General features: G+C 38.2%; 1 protein-coding gene across 4 annotated transcripts in view; it reads left to right on the top strand.

Annotated features, from left to right (window-relative positions):
• Positions 1–20,186, top strand: part of MAP3K5 (mitogen-activated protein kinase kinase kinase 5) — a 108,289-nt gene that overhangs the window by 72,278 nt on the left and 15,825 nt on the right. For 3 of the 4 annotated variants that reach the window (XR_012673001.1, XM_075145911.1, XM_075145912.1), the window contains exons 12-24: positions 363–412; positions 5,530–5,625; positions 7,003–7,084; positions 8,707–8,769; positions 9,028–9,161; positions 13,580–13,707; positions 14,513–14,649; positions 15,284–15,389; positions 16,372–16,529; positions 17,009–17,186; positions 18,020–18,040; positions 19,150–19,327; positions 19,428–19,596. Coding sequence is in view for 3 of the 4 variants with exons in the window: in XM_075145911.1 (XP_075002012.1) it covers positions 363–412; positions 5,530–5,625; positions 7,003–7,084; positions 8,707–8,769; positions 9,028–9,161; positions 13,580–13,707; positions 14,513–14,649; positions 15,284–15,389; positions 16,372–16,529; positions 17,009–17,186; positions 18,020–18,040; positions 19,150–19,327; positions 19,428–19,596 (1,500 nt within the window). In the remaining variant the exon portion in view is untranslated. The remainder of the gene's footprint in view (positions 1–362; positions 413–5,529; positions 5,626–7,002; positions 7,085–8,706; positions 8,770–9,027; positions 9,162–13,579; positions 13,708–14,512; positions 14,650–15,283; positions 15,390–16,371; positions 16,530–17,008; positions 17,187–18,019; positions 18,041–19,149; positions 19,328–19,427; positions 19,597–20,186) is intronic. The other variant, XM_075145910.1, reaches the window with a different exon arrangement.

Below are 20,186 nucleotides of genomic sequence, written 5' to 3'. Positions count from 1 at the left end.
TTCCCAGAGGGTCGCATGTGACCCCAAGTTCGGCACCCAGACCAGGCTATGGTGGCAGCCCTTCCGATCTGCTCTTTTGCATACTTTCTAAAATAGTATGTTTGTATATTTGCAGAACAAACAGTGAAGAAACAAGCAACCCAAAACTTCTATCTAGAACTTCTGTCCCTTTGGTTTTGGGTGGGGGAAAAAAAAAATGCCCTGAAGAATAACTTCAAGGCAGTAATTAAACAGTAATAGGCTGTTATAATTCAAGTGTTTCTCTTTCCATCTCTTGAGTTCCAGGCTAGAAGATACGCCTACTGGCAGTTCATTTGTAAAAAGGAATGTTTTATTTATTTATTTTCTTCTGCGTGTTACAGAAAGGTATCCACGAGTGGAACTTCAGTGCTGCTTCTATCAGGGGAGTAAGGTAAGTTTTTTCCCTTTCATGTTTTGAAATGAAAAGAGTAATTGAATGAGTATTGTATTAAGCTGCTGCTGTGGACCGTGGTGGAGTAACAGACACAGAATTGGAGCAGAGTATTGCTGGTACTTTCAGAGGTGCCCTGCTCTAAGTGAAGCCCCAGGACTCTTGTTCTGGATTCAGAAATGACTGCTTGCAGGGTTCATTATGTAAAAATTAACAAACATAGCCCATTAACTAAAAAAACCTAATATTTTCGAAAAGTTGGTCGTCACTTTATGCTAATTAAGATTGAATTAATATAACTGCCAATGTTTTGTGTCATCTTACCTGAGTTCTGCCACAGCCAGGAGCTGCTCAGCGCACAGAATGCGTAAGCCAGGGAGTAACGTGTGGATGCAGAGCAGAAGGAGATGAGAAACTGATAAGATCAGGGTGTCTTGCAGTATCCTAATTGCTTACCTGGTGATGGGTTTTGGTGTGAGAGTGTACCTTTGGTTTTTTTTTTTTGTTTCTGTGTCTGTTTATGGTTATGGCAGCAAAACTGTTTCGGAGAAGGCCCATAAGGAGAGGAGTCTGTCAATGCAGAGTGGTGGTTAGACCACAAAGTGAAAACTTGAAGGTTGTTTGAGAGAGGAGGAAAGAGAGTCAATAGAAGAAGAAGAAGGAAAAAAAACAAAACAAAAAAAACCAACCACCCCAAACGTCCCAAAGATTCATGTGGAATAGGTTAACATGGATTAACAAATCGTAGGATCAGGAATGACACGTGCAAGACTGGCTTGACTGGATTAGAAGGGAACGATGTTATACATTCAAGGCCACCTTTCTTTTCTTCAGCACGCTTCCCTCTTTGGGACGGGGCTCGTGAGATAATGACAAAGGAGGATACTTTGCCATCTATGTGCTTGATTTCAGCAAAATGTTTTCTGTCTACTAGGGAGATGACTTCTAGGAAGAATTCTTTACTGGAGGGGGGTTTAGTCCAGATTGTGTGCCCTATTGTCAGTAGAGAACAGCTGAATCTGAGCTAGTGGGTCTGCTCCGCTAGCCCAGGTTGAACGTAGTGTGCATCCGATCTGGCAGGGTCCAGCCTTGCCGTTTGTATCTTCTGATAGTAAGAAAGTAGTGTTCTACTACTACTGCGACCTCTTCAGATCAATTCTTCATCTTAATCTTATTTTTTTTTCGAGGATTTATCTATACTTTGGCATCCTGCAACTTCCAATTCGGTATTTGCTTTTAGTGTAATTAAAAAAAAAAAAGTCCAGAAATCTTACTTTTTTTTCAAAAAAAAGTCATTGCTCTGTTCTAATAATAACTGTTCCATACACACAAAACTGTTGCTATGTCTGCAGTACATTTTTGCACAGATGGATGATTCTTTTTCGTTCCAAAAAGTAACTTAAAAAAACAAACTATCAATAGGCACAGAAATTCAATCCTGTGGGATTCAGCTTATTTTAGGGAAAAATTGCAATGATACACTTAGTTCAGTATGGTTTGGGTTTTGGTTACAGTATGTTTTTACATGCTTCTAAAAAAAAGAAAAAAAAAAGTATTTATTTATTGTCCCCCCCTCCTTTTTTTTTTTTCCTTCCCCTTATTAAACCATGGTGTGGTCAGTACCGTTTCTGGTGTACCCTCCTGCATTTGTTGTTTAAACTGTCAAGTGCCGTTTAATTTGTCAATTAAATTTCCAATCTGTTCATCTGGACAGATGTCCAAAACAACTTGGAAGACTTTACAGTGAGCCAAGAGTCGCTGTGAATTCTTAGAAAACTCTCTGGCTGCCTCCACGAGGAGCTGCGGGGGGAAATCTTTATCTTATGCAAGTATAAAACTGAATAAGCCTTTTCTTTTTTTTTTTTCCTTTTTTTTCTTTTTTTTTTTTCTTCCAAATATGTGCAAGTTTCTGATCACTTAATTTTTCAGTGTTTTTCATGTTTTTTCCTAGTTTTATGAAGGCAGGTATTCTTTGGAGTGGGACAGCCTTCAGACCCAGGCCTGCTTCTAATCTATTTTTGTATCCAGGCTGTTTCTGGCTCCTTTGAAGCAGTCTAGGAAGGGGGAGTTCCCAGCTTTGTGAGGATTCTCAGCCTTTCTAGACTAGTAAGAGCCAGCTTTAGAGGTGCAGCCTTAATGTACAAGGCAGGTCTTTGTACATCTTGGAGGCTTTTTCAACAAAGGTCTCCGTAAACATTTACTGCGTCACATAAGGAGACAGCAGGTCTGAAGAGACATCTAGCATTGAAATGGCTGATGTTTTTGGTAAATACTTCACGGAAGCGTCTGAGGGCTCACTACTTCTGTGTGCTGTGTATCAGCCGGTGCAATCAACGTCTTATTTCGTGAGTAGTAGAGTTCAGCTCTCAAGAATTGCAAAGGGACTTGGAAAGTATATGGAGCGCTCTGAGCAGCACAGTGCTAAATCACACTCCATATGCAGGGAGTCATAGTATTTGGGTTTAGCTTAACAAACTCATTGATTAGCGGTTTGTGTGCCGATGTAAGTAACTCTGCTTTTGTCATATGCCTTCTTGACTTCTTAAACACAAATGTTTATTATTGAATCAGGCCAAAAAGTCCTGTTAATCTTAAAAGCTTCATCAGAGCTTTCGGAACATGGCTGCTACCCCAAGGTGCTTTGCATCTTAGGTTATCCAGAAAAGTCCCTAGCGTTCTGCAGAGCAGACATCACATGAGCAAGAAGATACCATCTCTATTTTTCCAATTTCAAAGGAATAAATAAAGTAGCAGACTGAAGTTGCTAGACTACAAGTTGGCTTTTTCCCAGAGCTCGGGACAAGCCCTGGATTGTGAAATAACTGCTACTTGTGTTGTTTCCGTGGGAGAGTGCCTCAGAGGTCATGCTGATGAACGTAGTGTTAGAAACAGTGCAAAAGTTGGATTCAGGTCTGCATCCAGTTTTCCTCGTAGCTTAAGAATTGACAACAAGGATGTTCGTCTTCCATCCCAAGTTCTTGGAGCTTGGCATCTCGTTAGGCTGCTTAATTATGATAGTAGGAGTGTCTATACTGCTACATTTCTAGAGAACAGACAAAAGTTCCACGGAGCTGCTTTTCTGTGGTTGCTGCCAGTGCTCAACTGTTTTATCTGCTGCTTCATCTGGAAGTATTGGTAAGCAGTAGTTACAGCATTTGCAGTATTCCGCATTGACTAAGGGGAGTTCTGGACACACAGGAGCTGGGCCCAAGGCCACGCTGCACCGTGTATCCCTGTTTGTCTTCGGAGTTTCGCAAATTGAGCCCCAATTCTGCTGTTGTGGAAGTCGGTGGGTACTGTGTGTGCTCGGGAACTGTCAGAATGAGGCATTTCCTGAGCAAATTATCCTGTCTCTTTTTATAACTTGGTATTTTATAGTCTTCCTTTTTTCACTTTAACAACTTTTTTTCCAGGGAGGAAAGCAACATATAAGCAATGTAAACACTCACTTAAAGGCCTTAAATATTTATGAATTTGCCTGTGCTCTGTGTACACTCCACATTCTTACCTTTTTATTCACTGCTGTGTTAGTCAGTGGCTTCTGTGCATGTCAGGTTTAAACTGACAGTTTAATCAGTAAAATGTTTAAACTCACATGGAACTTGAAATGAATGAGTAATTCTGTTACTATCAGTTACTCCATATCTGGAGAGTTTACCTATATGCTTGAAAAACTTGAATTAAATGTTAGTTTATAATCTGTGGACAGTGACTGTCTTCCAAGATGCGTCCATTACTTCGCACTTGTGAATTTTTCCTAATGTAAAAATAAATGACTCGCCACACCCAAAGACAAATATTCTTATAACGAAGCTTATTATTAGTAGCTTTATGAAAGGCAGGCCCCCCAGCTTGTCTAAAGAGCCAGTTGTTTATCAGAAGTTACAGGGCTCTACAACAGAGGAATCATAAAAGGAAGCAAGGATCAGACAACCTTAGACACCTATTAGAGGTTGAAAATTACAAGTATTTCCTGATATTTAAAGAAAAACTGTTATGTCAATCAGATCATCAATCCTTTGGCACAACATAGAATACCATTCTACTTTATTGTGCTATAAATTAATTAAAGACATGATGGCTATCTTCATCCAGCTAAAATAGATTGATTTCACTAGGACAGTGGGTTTTGTCCAGTATCTTAAGAATGTTACTAAGGAGGCTTAATTTGTCTTGGTTTCTCAAATACTGTATTGTATTCCCTTGTAACACCTCTAGCCATCTTTTTTTTTCCTTTTCTAATATAGTAACAATCAATTATACCGTATGAGCTTGACACCTGGCACTCAACATGTGACAAAGTTACAGAAAAAGCTATTTCAAATAATGTTTAATACTTTCTATAAGGAGCTCAGTAATGACATGCATATAAAACGATTCTGGTGAATTAATATCTTTGCAAGAGCTGCAGCCTACTTGGGATAGAAAATGACAACTGTCCCAGAGTTTGCACCTCTTCTGCTCTTCTGTTGAGACATCTATGCATCCATAAGAAAATGGTATACGTACTTTTTCATTCCCATTGTTCTCCTGTTACAGCAGATAACACCAAAATTGAAGAAAGGCGTGGGTGGGCAGGAGTGGTAAAGTCATTCACGTCATTTTTTGATGCTGACTTAATTTTAAAATATTTTTCCAACATCCTATCAATGTACCAATTCACAAGGAACCGATCAGAAATTTTTGTATTCAGGATTGAGCTGTGGCTGATTTCTAAAGTGGGAAGAGCTCATGATTTGAGTTCAAAGTCCAGCTTTCTAATGTGATCCTGAAAGGATGTTTCATGCTGGCTGCAGGAGTGGAAATTAAGAGCCTTACCTAAGTGCACTGAAGACAAAAATGACTCAGGTCAATGGAAATAATCTCATTAACTTCTTTGCTCCTACTCTGTCTTGGGCAATGTGTGGACCAGGGGGCAAGCTGAATGATAGCAAACAGCAGAATGTGAACTTTGGAGGATACAAGAGTGTAGTTTTACAATAAGGAAAAACTATGGCTTCTTAGGTTTAATCTGGTGCTTTCCCACATTAAATGGGTTGATCTGTATGGTGTGACATAGCCGGGATAAGTCCAAATGCATCTTTCCAATAACATGTTCTGCTTGGCTGTTCTTTCAGCATTTCGAAGTTTGAAGAACGGTGCTGTTTCTTATACGTGCTGCACAACTCAGATGACTTTCAAATCTATTTCTGCACAGAACTTCATTGCAGAAGGTGTGTCACTTGTTATTTCAGAAAAAAATCGGCCTGTGATGGGGTAGGTGGCGTCTGCATGCACAACAGGGACTGACTGTTTCAGAACTAATGGTGAAAGTCGATCTGAGCATCCCCAGTGATCACCATCTTTCATGCAAAAGCTTAATACTACAATACGCTGGAGATGTATGGGGTTTGAAGGGTCAAAGTGCAAGCTCAGACAAGCATTAGAAACAGATATGATTACAAATTTTTTTTTTTTACACACTTTGTTGGGATTATTTTTTGAATACTCACCATATTAAAGTTTACTACAAGTGTTTGTTGCCCCCAGTCTGTCAAAGCATCCTAAACTTAAAATGGACTTTCTGCAGTAGGAACGTTTCAGGTAACAACGACGTTTGGTCAAGATTTCTCTTTTACTGTAACGAAAATTTTATTTATGATTACGAAGAAACACACTTGATTTCCTTTATATTACTATCATGTTTACATAAGTAAGATTGTACCAGAATCCCCACAGGAAACTTGGCAAGGGTTCGTTGCATAAAATTAGGGGTGTCTCAGATTCTCTAAGCTGTGTTTCTGCTCCATAAGCTTGAGGGCTGTGGTCTTGAATTGATCCAGAAGGCATTCCCAGAGAAAATTTCATGTCTCTTTGCTAAAAAAGGCTGCAACTTTACGAAAAATCACAGCGGTACTCCATATTAATGGCTGTGGCCACCTCCCAACCCAATCCCTAGCTTGTCCTCTCATCCATTCTAGCTCACTTAGGTTCTTTTACCGTGTTCATGCCCCTTCATATCTGAGCACTTCTTAGAAGATGAGTAAGCAATACCTTAGCATGACACGGTATTTGTACTTGCATTCTTTCAAAGGGGAGAAGTCATATGTAATAATATATTTTTTTTTAATGGGAAGTTGTAAAATAGACCCCCTTTTCATTCAAGCAAAAACTTGACCATAAACTTCCTGCGCTACAAAAACTCTGCCAAATATAGGCAAGACTTCTAGGCACTTCTCATGATGCTTCACTGCTTTCATTGGACGTAAAGAAACGGTGGTATAGGATGAGAATTTCACTTGATACATGGATTTTGAAATATGAATTCCATTAATAATTTCAGACATCATAGATGTCTTGCACATATAAAAGGAGTACATAAAAGAAGTAGGGAAGCTGCAGATTTTGACTGTTAATTCTCCATATAAACAATTTTTTTTTTCTTTTTGCCAACAAACAAACTTTTACACTGAGTTTATACTTACTACACTTAAGTCCTATTTTGGTTCATTCATTACTTTAGAGAGAAGTGTTCTCTTTGTCCCCATACTGTCTGAAGTGTGTATTTGCTTTGCTTTTCTTTTTTATTTTTTTTTTCCTCCTTTTAACAGGTTTTTTGACATGGTAAATAGTATCACTGAAGAAATAGGGAAGACTACAGAGGAAGGGGAATGTGATGGAGACTCTCTAGAGGTATTTTTACTTTTTTTGTCCCAACATACTAAGAATTTTGGGCTTCTCATGTAGTGTTTCACTGAAGGGAGTAAATTACTCATTCTTTCTCTGGAAGAAGTTAGACAAGTTATTGTTTACAAAATTTTATCCTCTACTGTTTATAAATTAATGATTCTTTTTAATGATCCTCATGTAGTTTTTATAACCAGATTAGCTAAATCTCTCATATTTCAGTTAGCATACTTGCTTGAGAAGGTACTCAACTCTGGAATTCTCCAGTTGTGCTTATTACAGAGTGACTCTTATAATACTTACTTCAGAGTGTAATCATATTCAGGCAGCATTAGCATCTGTTTAAATTTTAAAGACTGTTTGTCTGTTTCATGCATCACTGGAATCACGTACACTTACCTTATTGGCAGGTCGTCTGCACAACAAGTAAGGATATAATTGTAGTAGGGGAAAGCTTGTCCTTGCTGGTTACCGTCTGTAGGCAAGCACGGCAATGAACAGCAGACTCAAATCGGATGATGATGTTGGTGCTGCCAGGAGTCTGTTCATACCCTCAGCCCACTAACTCACGCTGAAGCTTAGGATGCCCTACTTCTGCTACCACCCGTTAGCTAAGTTATATCTTGCCTGGGTATGTCATTACACACTGTATTCTTGCCTTGGGTTTCTATCTGAACATACACAGAGTTGAAAAGTGAGTACAGGGCCATTGGGTGCCATGCAGTACTTAGGGTGTTTAGGCTTCCTTTTAGGTGGCAGGGAACAGGATAGAATACCTAAGCCCATGTCCCATCACATGAAAATCTGGTGTCCCGAAGCTCTAGAGACATCCAGAACTGACTGAGAGAGTCAGTACTGGATAATGAATACAGCCCTCTGTCCCAGTTTTGATGTTGGCATTTTATAATACATCTGAAATCGGAGATGGGACAAACAGAAACCACTAGAGTGACTCGTGGAATAGAAAAATACCCTATAATGAGAACCTTAGGGTGCCTAATTTGTTTATTTTAGCAAAAAGAAAAGCAGTGGGTGACTTGATTACAGTGGATAAGTATTTTTACAGGGCAAATTACTATGTGCTAATGGTCTCTTTAATCTATTGAAGAAAAACGAAATGAAATACAGTGACACCAAAGAAGTTTGAATTAAGAGGCATGACTTTACTTTGAGAATAATTAATTGTTGAAACAACGTCCTAAAAGAAGTAGAGTCTCTCTTTTATTGAAAAGATAGCAGTCTTTATTGGGAGGAAAAGAAAAAATACTTTATCTAGGCATGAGCTACTGGGCTTAGCATGGGAGTGAGCGTTGAAATCACATGTCTGTGTTACACAAGAGGACAGATCAGATAATCTATCTAATGAATGTTTCTGGACTGGCCTTAAACTCTTTGAAATTCAAATTCAGCCGAAACTGTGCTTAATGGACTGCAATCGTGACTAACCTCCATTGGCTGACCTGGCACTGGCAAAATTGAGGCTGTGCTGGTTTTGGAAGACGTGGTCAGGTCAGGAGAGCACCTGGAACAAATTAAGTGTATCCTGCCTTGCTTTCGGTGTCTCTGTGGGAGCCGAAGTTCTCAGTTTGGCGCAGAGTGCCCTCTGCCGTCTTCTCTTGTTTTTACAGCACCTGCCAGCAGAACTGCGGATGCTGTTCAGTAAGACATGCAAGTGTAACTACACAGAACAGGTAAAGGCTAGCTTAGCTTTATGCACCTACTTGAAATGGCTACCTTAGAAGCCAGTGCTTCCTGTACAGTCAGTGGAGAAATACAGACCTCTGCATGGTATCCGAATTGTCGTCTTGAAGTGTTTTTCTTTCTTTCTCCATAGTCTCTCCATAGTGCAGAAAGCAACTAGCGTCCTGGATGCCTTAGTTATGCGCACAGCGTCAGATGGAATAAATCTTATCCCTCTGTTTCATTTCATGTTGCTGTTTGCTTTGCAGTATGATTATGAATATGATGAAAATGGCGAGCGAGTCATTCTGGGGAAAGGAACTTACGGCATTGTATATGCAGGACGAGATTTGAGCAACCAAGTCAGAATTGCTATTAAAGAAATCCCAGAGAGAGACAGCAGGTATAGTAACTGTGGCTGATGCCAAATTTTGTGCATTACACAATTTCATCAGTAACGTGATCAACCAGTTTGCTGATCACGGAGCACCTCTTCTACAAAGCTGCCAATAAATTACCTGTCTGTGGTATATAATGGTGTTCCCTGTTTTTGTAACTAGACGTTTCCAAGTTGCAGAGTAGATCATGATCACAATTGAGAATTTAGATGTTTACTGGTTTTGGTGCTAGTAGTTAATAATACTTTTTCTTTCCGAAAGAAATATTGCTGAAGTACAGAATCTCACTCAAACACCTAGTGATAAGGCTCAGGCATGTCCTTATGAAAGAACTATCGGAATTCATGATTTGCGGAGTCCTTTACAATTCTGAGCTTGAATTGTTGATGAAGACATTTTCCTTTCCTGTTTTTGCATCATTTATTGTGAAGCCCCTTAACATTAGAATAAATCATGTGGGATGATCTTTTTGTCCACTTTTTTTTAATGCAGAGTCTCTTTATATATGTGTTGCCCTCTCTCATTTATAAAGGTTGCCATGTAAAGACCAGACACTTGATGTCCTTAGTACTTGTATATCTGGAGGCTTGCAGTGTACCCTATTTTGAATACATAAATTTCCACAAATGTGGTGATAAAAGTGATAGCAAGCCTAAAGATAAGATTTTTCAAATGAAACTGACTGTATTAAACTGTCAACTTATTCTTAAATTCTACATTCGTCTTTGGTTTTTGTAGTCAAGTGTTGTACAAGCTGCTGCTTAACAGGTGACTTAAGTGCCTGGATCTTTAAAACGTCTCTCAGACAGACTGTAAAATATTATGAAAGACTGTAATTCAGGCTTATGTTCAGGAAAGCTGTGAAAAGTAGGAAATAAAGTCATTGCCATGGTTGGTAACAGAAAGATAAATCCCTCCTTTCCCAATGGTTAAAGAAATAATTTTTATGAAGGAAGCTCTTCTGATAAAGACAGAACACTGCTTGGTAGCAGGAGGAATCGCATACTGAATGAATGTAGGTAAAATATTGAGAGTACCAACTGGAGAATTTTTGGCCATCATTTCAGTCGGGAATGGAATCCGTATTTCCAAGTTTCTTGTCGTCTTTTGCCCATTTGTCTTTTTTGATTTACTACTATGTTCTAATGGATAGCTTGTCCTTCAGCAGGATTTCCCATATTTTGGCATGCTGCATTTCCTCTGTAGGAGGAAATACCTGTATCCTTGTTTGTGCAGTGTTCAATCTACAACTAATATCAGGAGGGAGGCCAGTTTTACCCGTCCCTACATATCGGTCGTCTTAAAGAAAGTGCTAGTATTTAAAACAGTAAATACAAGAGGTTATTTTAACCCACCACAGTGGCTCTTATTCTTCTCACTTTTACCTAGAATATTTGTCCCTGGGGGTAAAACCAGTGTTTGTGGAAAAGGAGCATTATTCTCTACAACCTATCCAGCATCAAGTACTGTTACTTAAATTGCATTGAAGCCTAGATGTTGAGAGGACACTGTGTGATAACTCTTATAAAGTTCTCTTTGTGTAATTTACAGACTGTGAAGGTCAGTAATGCCACCTGGGGTCCTAGCTCAGTTTCTTTTTCATGGGTGTCTCTTGTGGGCCTTCCTTTGGTTATTCTGTCCTCACTTAGTTGTTCTTTGATGTTTAAAAAAATGAATCCTCCTAAATCTTTTTGAATTCATATATATTGGCTGTTCAGTATGGATATTTGTGTGGTCTAATAACTTTTCCAAACTCATAATATTTTAAAGATACTAGAACTTAGATTATGGAAAGGGGAATCCTTCCATCCTCTATATTGTCATTGTAAATTTAACTTCAAGGTGTGTTATAATTTCTCAGAAAGTATGGCCTCATAACATAAAACAATTTCTTGACTCAAAATAGAGTTGCAAGCTTTGTGCTAAGAAGAAATTTGTTGTTTGTAACAACTGTGGTTAATAGAAAGATAACCTCAACAGAGCAGTAAATATTTTAAAGGGGGAAAAAATAAATCCAGATTTTTCTTCTCCAATACACATCTTAAAAGAATTTTCAGTGGAAAAGGTTTCAGGTTCAATGTGCAAAGCATACTGGAAAAGAGATTATTAAGAAGCTGTTAGCCTTTCATCTGGACTTTCAAAAATATTTACAGGCTTCCAGGACAAATTTCAAGCATTATTCTTTTAATGGAGAAGTAAGAAAAATTTATTAATTAATTTCTGATTAATTATAACCTGATCTTTTAGCACTTTGAAAGAAATCTATAGAAAGAAAAGGATTAATTAATCTCTGCAGTTAATTCTTACCATTTTCAAGGTAAATATGACCATCTTTTGGTTAAGTTCTGAGTCAGAGCATGGCCAGAAATGCAATGATTTCTGTGCAAAAAGCAGTGAGTCTTCAATACTGCTATACGTTAAATATAAGCTACTGAGTAATTTACTTAATTGTCAGGAAATGTTAGACTACGGAGACACATTCTGAAAGAAAAGGAAACATTCTTGCCATGCTGTTGCCCTCAGATGCATTTCCAGTACTACAAAATAGTACCAGTGGCTGTATCAACTTTCCAAGTTAAAGTAAAATCATGTTAGTAGACAATAGGATCTAGCTTTCTAGGAGTTAGAATTTTTCTTTCTTTGTACCATTTGAAGTCTCCTAATGACTAAATTCTAAAACAATAAACGCTTCATCCCACTGGACAATTTTCTTATGGCTTTATTTTATTTGCTATATTATTTTAGTTGCTCAAGACTCAGCTGTGCAGTTTAAAAGTGCAGGGGGGAGAGTTATAATGGTCTTGCTGTTGCTGCTCTGAATGAATATCTGAATGAATATTAATAGAACTCAGGAATATAATCTCTGATGATTTTGCATTTCTGAATTTACATTTGCATGAATAGGGTAGTCAGAATCTTCATAGTTACTGTGTGAAGAGGCAAGCCAAAACTCAAATTAGTTTTTAGTAAATAGTCTTGGAGTTGCATAATCACACTTTTCATTAACCAAATACTTCCCTTGTTTTCTGCAACAGTTGTTTTCCAGAAGGATTTTCAGATGCCCACCTTTTTTTGTTGTTTTTTTTTTTTTGTTTTGTTTTGTTTTCTTCTTCTTCTTTTCCTTCCACTTTTTAAAGAGTTCAGCCTCCACTTGTAGCTTGACGCTGTTGCTAGGGTGAGCTGATAACTGCCTGCCCCAAAAGGGAGTGGAGCTCACAGGTACTTTTCTCCTAACAACTTCAGTTGCATTCCTGGCTCCAGGGAGAGCTAACTCCTGGACTTGAGGCAGCAGGAAGCTACCCCTCCTCCCAATAAATAAATAAAATACAAGCTTTCTGCCAGTTCATTAGGGGATGAGAATGTACTAGTGTTGATGCGAAGTCTATGCTGAGAGCAACCTGGTGAAGGTGGCAGTAAAACTATTCCTTTTGGTGGCAAGTAGCTGCAAGATTGAGTTTGCGGGTGTGTTTAGGACTCCCTCAGTATAAGCATCTGAATATGTCTCCCACTTGCTCAAGACTCTGCAGCTCCTTCTTGCATCTGGACTGACAGAAGGGGTCCTTCATCTATTTCAGCTACCCCAAAAGTCTGACTGGAGATGTTAGCGCTTTCGTGAAAATAGCCACTAGACTCTCAGCACTTGTCTACGTTTTGCCAGGCAGTACACAGAATCTGGCAGCTGACCTGCTTCCAGCTCGCCCGTGGTTGGAAGAAGAGTGTTAGGGCTGGCCCAGGGAGCACATCAGCTGCTGAGCTTTGGTGGTGCTCCACACTGGAGAAGGATCCAGACTCCAGAAACCTTCTTGGCAAGAAGACTGCTGGAAAGCTTACATCTCCAAAAAATATTTTACCTTGGACTAAATTACATTTGATGAAATTGTTTTGATCTGTTCTTCTGAATATCTCCCTATGAAATGATTCCTGTTTTCTTACTCTGATGGCTATCCACTCTTGCTTTCAGATAAGACTCCTACTTTAATTAATTAAAATTTAAATGGTGATTTGTTTTCATTATTGAGGTGATTTTAATTATACACTAACTTTATGGTTTACTAGTTCACTTTGGCACTAGTCTGAATCCAACCACTTGCCCAACTTTATTCTCTTCCAGTGGCTGGAGAGGAGTTCATTTTCCACAAATTTTGTTCTGCTCAGTCTATCTATGTACATTTGTAACATTTTGTGTGTGTATGTATACACGATATTATATATATTTTAGATATGTTATGTGTATTTATATATGATTACATAATTTTTTAGTATGTGGTGGTCACAACCACTGTTGTTAAACGCATCTAACACATGGTCATTTTCAGTGTAAACGCGTTTCATGAGACCTAAAATAGAACTTCAGCTAGTACAGTAAACGCAAGACACTCTTCCCGAAGGTCAATATTGAATAAACTGCCGCTTTTCTTTCCAGGTACTCCCAACCTCTGCATGAAGAAATAGCTTTGCATAAGCATCTCAAACATAAGAACATTGTCCAGTATTTAGGTTCTCTTAGTGAGAATGGCTTCATTAAGATATTCATGGAACAGGTGCCAGGTGGTAAGTTGTGGGGGAGACTGGTTTTGTGGCGGATTGGTTTGTTTTTTAACATTTTAAAAGTATAAAAACCTATAGTACTGCAACAAGATATATTCCATGCAGATGTGACGTTCTTAAATATCTCTTTCCTAAATTAATGGGGAAAACTGCATCTTCAAAGTGCTTGAGTCCTGTCATTCGGTATTTAGATAGGATGTGCTACTGATCCAGCTCCGATCATTGCTGTGGCAGGTGAGCTCCTTTTACCTGCAGATCAGAGATGATCTGTGATCATCCTACTAGAAGGACACTAGCTAGTCTCAGATGGCTGAGCCCTCCTCAGGTACCTAACACAAGAGAAAGGCGATTGATGATTGTTGCTTCTGTCTGGGGCCAAAGAACTCTCAGCAGCCAGGCGCAATGAAAATCCCACTTCTTGAGCTTAGCTTTTCGAGAAACTGTGGAGTTGTGCATGTGCACATCCACCCTTTTTCACCTTTTACAGCGTTTCCCTGGGGCAACTTTGCTCCAGGCATAGGAGAGCTGAGCACATTGATTAAATGGGTTCTGATCTGCCTGCTTGAGGAAGCATATGCTTCTTTGCTGCAGCTGAGGCCAGTGGAGATACTGAGACTCCCTTTTTAATTACTCAGGCTGGTGATGATGCAAGTAAACATTCATCTGGAGGGGCCTTTGGTTATAGAAGAGGTGCCTACACTTGGTTTGGGATTGATGTTTGTTGTTGCTTTTTTTTTTTTTCATTTGGGGGAGAAGGCAGAATTCAATTAGATTTTTACTCTCACTTTTTTGCTCTCCAAAATTACAGGCAGCCTTTCTGCTCTTCTACGATCAAAATGGGGACCATTAAAAAATAATGAGCAGACAATTGGCTTTTACACCAAGCAGATTCTTGAAGGATTAAAATACCTCCATGATAATCAAATAGTGCATCGAGACATAAAGGTAAGAATTTGCAGAGAATTAAGCCTGATAGTGTTATGTAACTGCATAACCATTTATTTGTCCTGTAACTTAAAAACTTTTTTCCCTAAAATTCTTGTCACGTACCCTCTCTGCTATTCTGAACTGTGGGTTAGGTAAGTGAACCACTGTTGATTTGAATTTGCACCAACAAAATACGGGTGGGTTTTTTTTTTTTCATTTTAGAAGAATTGCCATATAGCCACTTAAGAGGTGATAAAGTGGATATTTTTGTTTCTGTTTTCAATGACATGATCGAACTTTCATAAAAGCTTATTAGAAGTGAAGAAGATTGTGGATAGGATATTAACAGGTTCTTTTCCAAGGACATTGCAGATGAAAAAGTTCCCTTTAAAAAAAAAAAAGCCTTTTTCCCTTTCAGTATTCTTTAATTGAATTCCTGTAGTATTCCTGTAGTAGTTCACTTTGAGATGAAGTTTCTGATAATGGGATTACATAAGACAGGAACACTATTGATTCCTCTTTCATCTCCCCTCTTAAGAGCTTTAGGAAGTAATTGTTACTAAAGAGTGCATTGTAGAAAAAGGCTATGCAAGAAGTCTTAGATGAAGAGTCAGTAGAGAAAAATAATTGCTCTGAATGTTCTGTTCCTCAGGGTGATAACGTGCTTATCAACACGTACAGTGGAGTGTTAAAGATTTCGGACTTTGGAACTTCAAAGAGACTTGCAGGAATCAACCCATGTACTGAAACTTTCACTGGTACGTTCCCAGAGGAGACTCTCTTTCCTCATTTGAACTCTGCATGTAGGGTCAGAATCCACAGCTGCTGAACTTTCATTGACTTCAAATCAATGTAAAAGGTTGCTGCAAGAATAACTTTTTGTATACTAATCTTAAGCTATACACTATGCTTGTATGCACTGTTCAAAGAGAATGCTGTTTCGGAAGTTCCACTTGAGACATGAAAGTCCTCTGCAACAGAAGAGCTGTGTCTTTCCTATGTTGTATTTGAGTCTGTCTCTTCCGTGCACGTGGCTTTTTCATCTTGCTGATCTGAGGCTAACTTTTTTTTTTCTTTCATGACTGGCTTGGATATCCTGGCTTCATCTCCAGAATTGCTTGTGTACAGAGCCTGTCATTAACTTGATCCTCATTCTGCTTGATAATTTGATTTGGATGTTAAATCATGCAGTGGCACTGCATTAAATAATTATGCAAAATGAGAAGTGACTGTTATTTTAATTCCATCCTCTGCTCTTCCATTTCTGCTCTAAATGGAACAGAATGCAGAATGAGATGTCAGGTTGATTCCCCTACTTCAGAAAAAGTGTTCATATCACCTGCTGTTTTAGGTTCAGATTTCAGGTTTCACTTCCTTTTCCTCTCTGGATTCAATTCAGAGTGATCTTCCTTATTTTAATCTTAATCTATAATATAGTAAATGAAAATTATGTCTGATCCAAAGCTCACTGGAACCTCTTAACAATTGCCTTGACTTTGAAAAGCAATCCCATCAGATCAGTAGATGATATCAGATGCTTTTAGCACAAGTAATATTTTGAATAGTATTTTGAGTTTTACGTAGAATGCATATGGAAATTTTTGAATTGTGAGTAATAGAGTATTTTTTTTAACTCTCCCAATATTGCTCACTCCTCAGTGATTTTGTTCCTCTTGTCCTTTAGCTATTTATTTGCATCATTAGTGCACCTAAGTAAAAAAATGAGTGTGTTTTAAACAGGTACTCTTCAGTATATGGCACCGGAAATCATAGACAAAGGGCCACGTGGCTATGGGAAGGCTGCAGACATCTGGTCTTTGGGATGCACAATCATTGAGATGGCTACAGGGAAGCCCCCGTTTTATGAACTGGGAGAACCACAAGCAGCTATGTTTAAGGTCAGACATCTTCCTTGTATAACTCAGACCAGTATTTGTAAACACAGGAAGTCTTATGACTGTTTTGGAGAAGCTGGAATTAGAGATTGCAGGAAAAGAAAATAAAGGAAACGCTTGGTTAGTGAGGATGTTAAGAAGAATGAGCTGATTCAACTGAGTGGGAGTGCTGTGTAGTTTTGAAGAGAGCAATGGAGCAATAGCAGCTATTCAGCAGCCTGGGTGTTTAAAAAAAAAAAAAGGCAGTTTTCTGCTTTGCAAGAGCCTTTACTTGCTATTGTGGGGGTTTTGACGTAATTGTTTATATGGTTTGTAATAGTTGTGGGGTTTTTTTCTCTGAATTAATAAACTAGTTACAGAAAGATAATATCAAAACTTGAGAACAATAATACTACTTTTATTATCTAAACACTTTTTTGATGCTATTTAGTATTTGGGAAAAGAACAGTGTAGTTCATTGTTTTTCCCTTTATTTGTCTCAGGTGGGAATGTTTAAAATACACCCAGAGATTCCTGAATCCATGTCTTCAGAAGCCAAGGCTTTCATATTGCGTTGCTTTGAACCAGATCCTGATAAACGAGCTTTTGCTCATGAGCTACTTATAGATGAATTCTTGAAGGTTTCAAGCAAAAAAAGAAAGTCCTCATCAAAGCTCTCAGGTGAGCGTTGCTAAACTCAATCTGGAATTTTTCTTTTGTTGATGGTACTGTTTCCTGAAACTGCTGATTTAGTCTTTAAGATGAACACAGCAGATCTCCATCCCAGGTGAATATTCAGCTGTAACCTTCTGTTCTAGCAGCTTGCTTCAGAAACACTATTGTAGCAGAATTCTGTTACATGTTATCACAGAGGTGATTTATATAAATATTTCTAATAAGGTTTCTAAAAGTCTGTTTATGGTTTTGTGCAGCTTTTGTGGTTTTTTTGGGGGGGTTTGTTTTTGGTTTTTTTGGTTTTTAAATTTGCACATGTGTTCATTCAAACAATGTTTGCATAGAGTACATTTTGTGTAAGTTGTGTAAGGTTAGAACACGTTATTGAGCCTCAGGGGAGTTTTCTACATGAGCAAAATAATCTTTGTCCCATAGCGAAAGTGCATGCACTGCATTATTTTTGTTTCATGTGCTCATTTCCTGTAGTGTTCTAAATTATGGAAAGTAACAAAGGAGTTTTGAGAGTATGAATGACATATTCTATATGCGTCCATATATACATATGAAAATATCTTCTGTATATTTTTAGCATGATACCTAAAAGAAGTAAAAATACCAGGTAAAGGAGATGACATTGGATGAGCACTTTTAACATAGTTGCCACCCCCCCAGGTTAAAATTAACTTTAAATCGCAATAAATTACACTTTTAGAGATGGCACACAGGAGAGTCCAGATAGTTTATAAAAATGGGAAGAGAGTTATCCTTTAGACTATGCATATTTTCTCAGTTAATTTCAGCACATTTAACTTTCTTTTTTCTTTGCTTTTCTCCCACAGTTCTTTCAGCTAACACAAATGGTGAGTTTTAATATATACTTCTCTATCAAAACGTAACTGTGTAGATACTATAGTTATCATTTATTCTGGTATAATTTGTCACACTGAAATGCTGCAAAGAGAAGTGGGCACGATTATGAACATAAGTGACCTTTCTCTGTTAGGAACCTCTAATTCATTGTGCAAATTTAAACTACTATTTGTAATCCTACCAGACTACAGCTTAATTGTCTAGGCAGGTAGGTAATACAGGCTTGAAGAGCTGTGTTGTTGTTATGGGCCATTAGTGGAAATCTGAACAGGAAACCAAATGGCTGTTTTATAGTAGCAGTAGAGCCAAGGTTTGTGGAGAAAGACAACATGGATTTTTATTAGGCTGAATTCTCTAATTGAAAAAAGCAGAATGCATTTGAGACCCCTTGTCAGGCCTGGCTACAGGATAGTTATCTCTTTCAGGAAATGAACTGGGGGGGAGGGGTGTGGAACCGGACAAACACATAGTTATCTTCATGCCGCGTTGCTATCAAAGTACACTTTGAAATGTGCAGATGTGAAATAGGTATGAACAGTTTCTTGCAGCAGTGATGTGTGCTCTGGATTTAAAAACAAAAGTTCTGACTTAATGTGCATGTTTATTATTAATCAAAGGCTAAGAACTAATTAAATTTGTACAAAACAATCAGATAAAGAAATGTATCTTATATGTCTTACAGTATATATACTTACATGTATTGTATATATAAATATATACATTTATATACAAACACAAAATTAAGATCTTGGAAGGTTCTTGGGTGACTTACCCTGTAGAAACCTTCTACTACTGCTGAAAGTGTGTACTGATGATATGAGATGCACGTTCACTCCACTGGTGAAGTTCTGTAAGTGAACTTGCAAAGAGCCCAGCATTTCCATATCTCAGAAAGCCTTTGAATAAAAATGTAACTGAAAGATAACTCTATTCCAGAAGAATAAGCTTTAGGAGTTTTTTGTCAATTTTGTTTTAATATTTTGTATTGGTGTAGGGGTAGACTGGAGTCTTTCTGTTTCCTCTGAAAGAATAACCTTTTCACTTCAGAACTGTGATGGCACTATTAAATTCTAATTTTTGAATGTTCCTATACGAATAGAGTATCTTCGGAGTATATCCTTACCTGTCCCTGTTCTGGTGGAAGATACAAGTAGCAGCAGTGAATACGGTTCTGTCTCACCTGATACAGAATTAAAAATTGATCCATTCTCTTTCAAAACAAGAGCCAAATCCTGTGGAGAAAAAGATGGGAAAGGAATCCGGTCCCTTTTTCTGAGGTAAAGAGCTATCTAGCATTTATGTTACACAGTAGATTAGGAATGTGTACATTGGGGTGGTTTTTATAAAGTTTCTTTTCACCGAGTGTCTTTCATCCAGCATCCCAGATGAAAATTTTGAGGATCACAGTGCACCTCCTTCACCTGAAGAGAAAGATTCTGGGTTTTTCATGCTGAAGAAGGATAGTGAAAGGAGAGCCACCCTTCACAGGATATTAACTGAGGACCAAGAGAAGGTGGTGAGGAACTTGATGGAAGCTTTGGCTCAGGTAAAGTAATTTCAGAAGGCAGCAAAAATTTTATGCAATTTGGAGACTTATCTGCAATTACCTGGAACTTTTGAGATTACACATAGTAAAGCAATTAAAAAATAAAGTTTGATTAAACTAGAAAGCATACCTCATGTAAGCTTTCACAATTTATTGTTTTATTTGGGCTATTAAAAATAGGCCTTGAAGTTGTTTATGCTGCGTTACATATGCCTCTTGTATTGTTTGTAAATACTATGTGTATACCTGGATATTAGTGCTGGCCAGACAACAGAAAAACATGTTTTCATTATATTTTGCCAGAGATTTTCAAATGGGACTAACAGAGGCTGTCAGGTCAACTCATGTAAGATAGATGAGGTGATTGCTTTGCCGTTCTTTTAGAGTTCTATCTTCTGGCTGACTGGTTTGACGGAGAGAGGTTTAGGTCTTTTGGCCTGCTCTGGCCTTATTTTGGGTTATTGCGTAGAAAAAATGGGACTGACTAGTACACCATTGCCTTCTAGCCAACAGCCATAAAAGGGGAAAGAGAGGGCTAGGCAGAAAATAAATTGCAGCTATTCCTCACAGCAGTTGGAAGCACATATGGA

Source organism: Calonectris borealis, chromosome 3, assembly GCF_964195595.1.
Source record: "Calonectris borealis chromosome 3, bCalBor7.hap1.2, whole genome shotgun sequence".
Lineage (NCBI taxonomy): Eukaryota > Metazoa > Chordata > Aves > Procellariiformes > Procellariidae > Calonectris > Calonectris borealis.
Note: the sequence above shows the minus strand (reverse complement) of the source record. Positions and strands in the feature narration are given on the sequence as shown.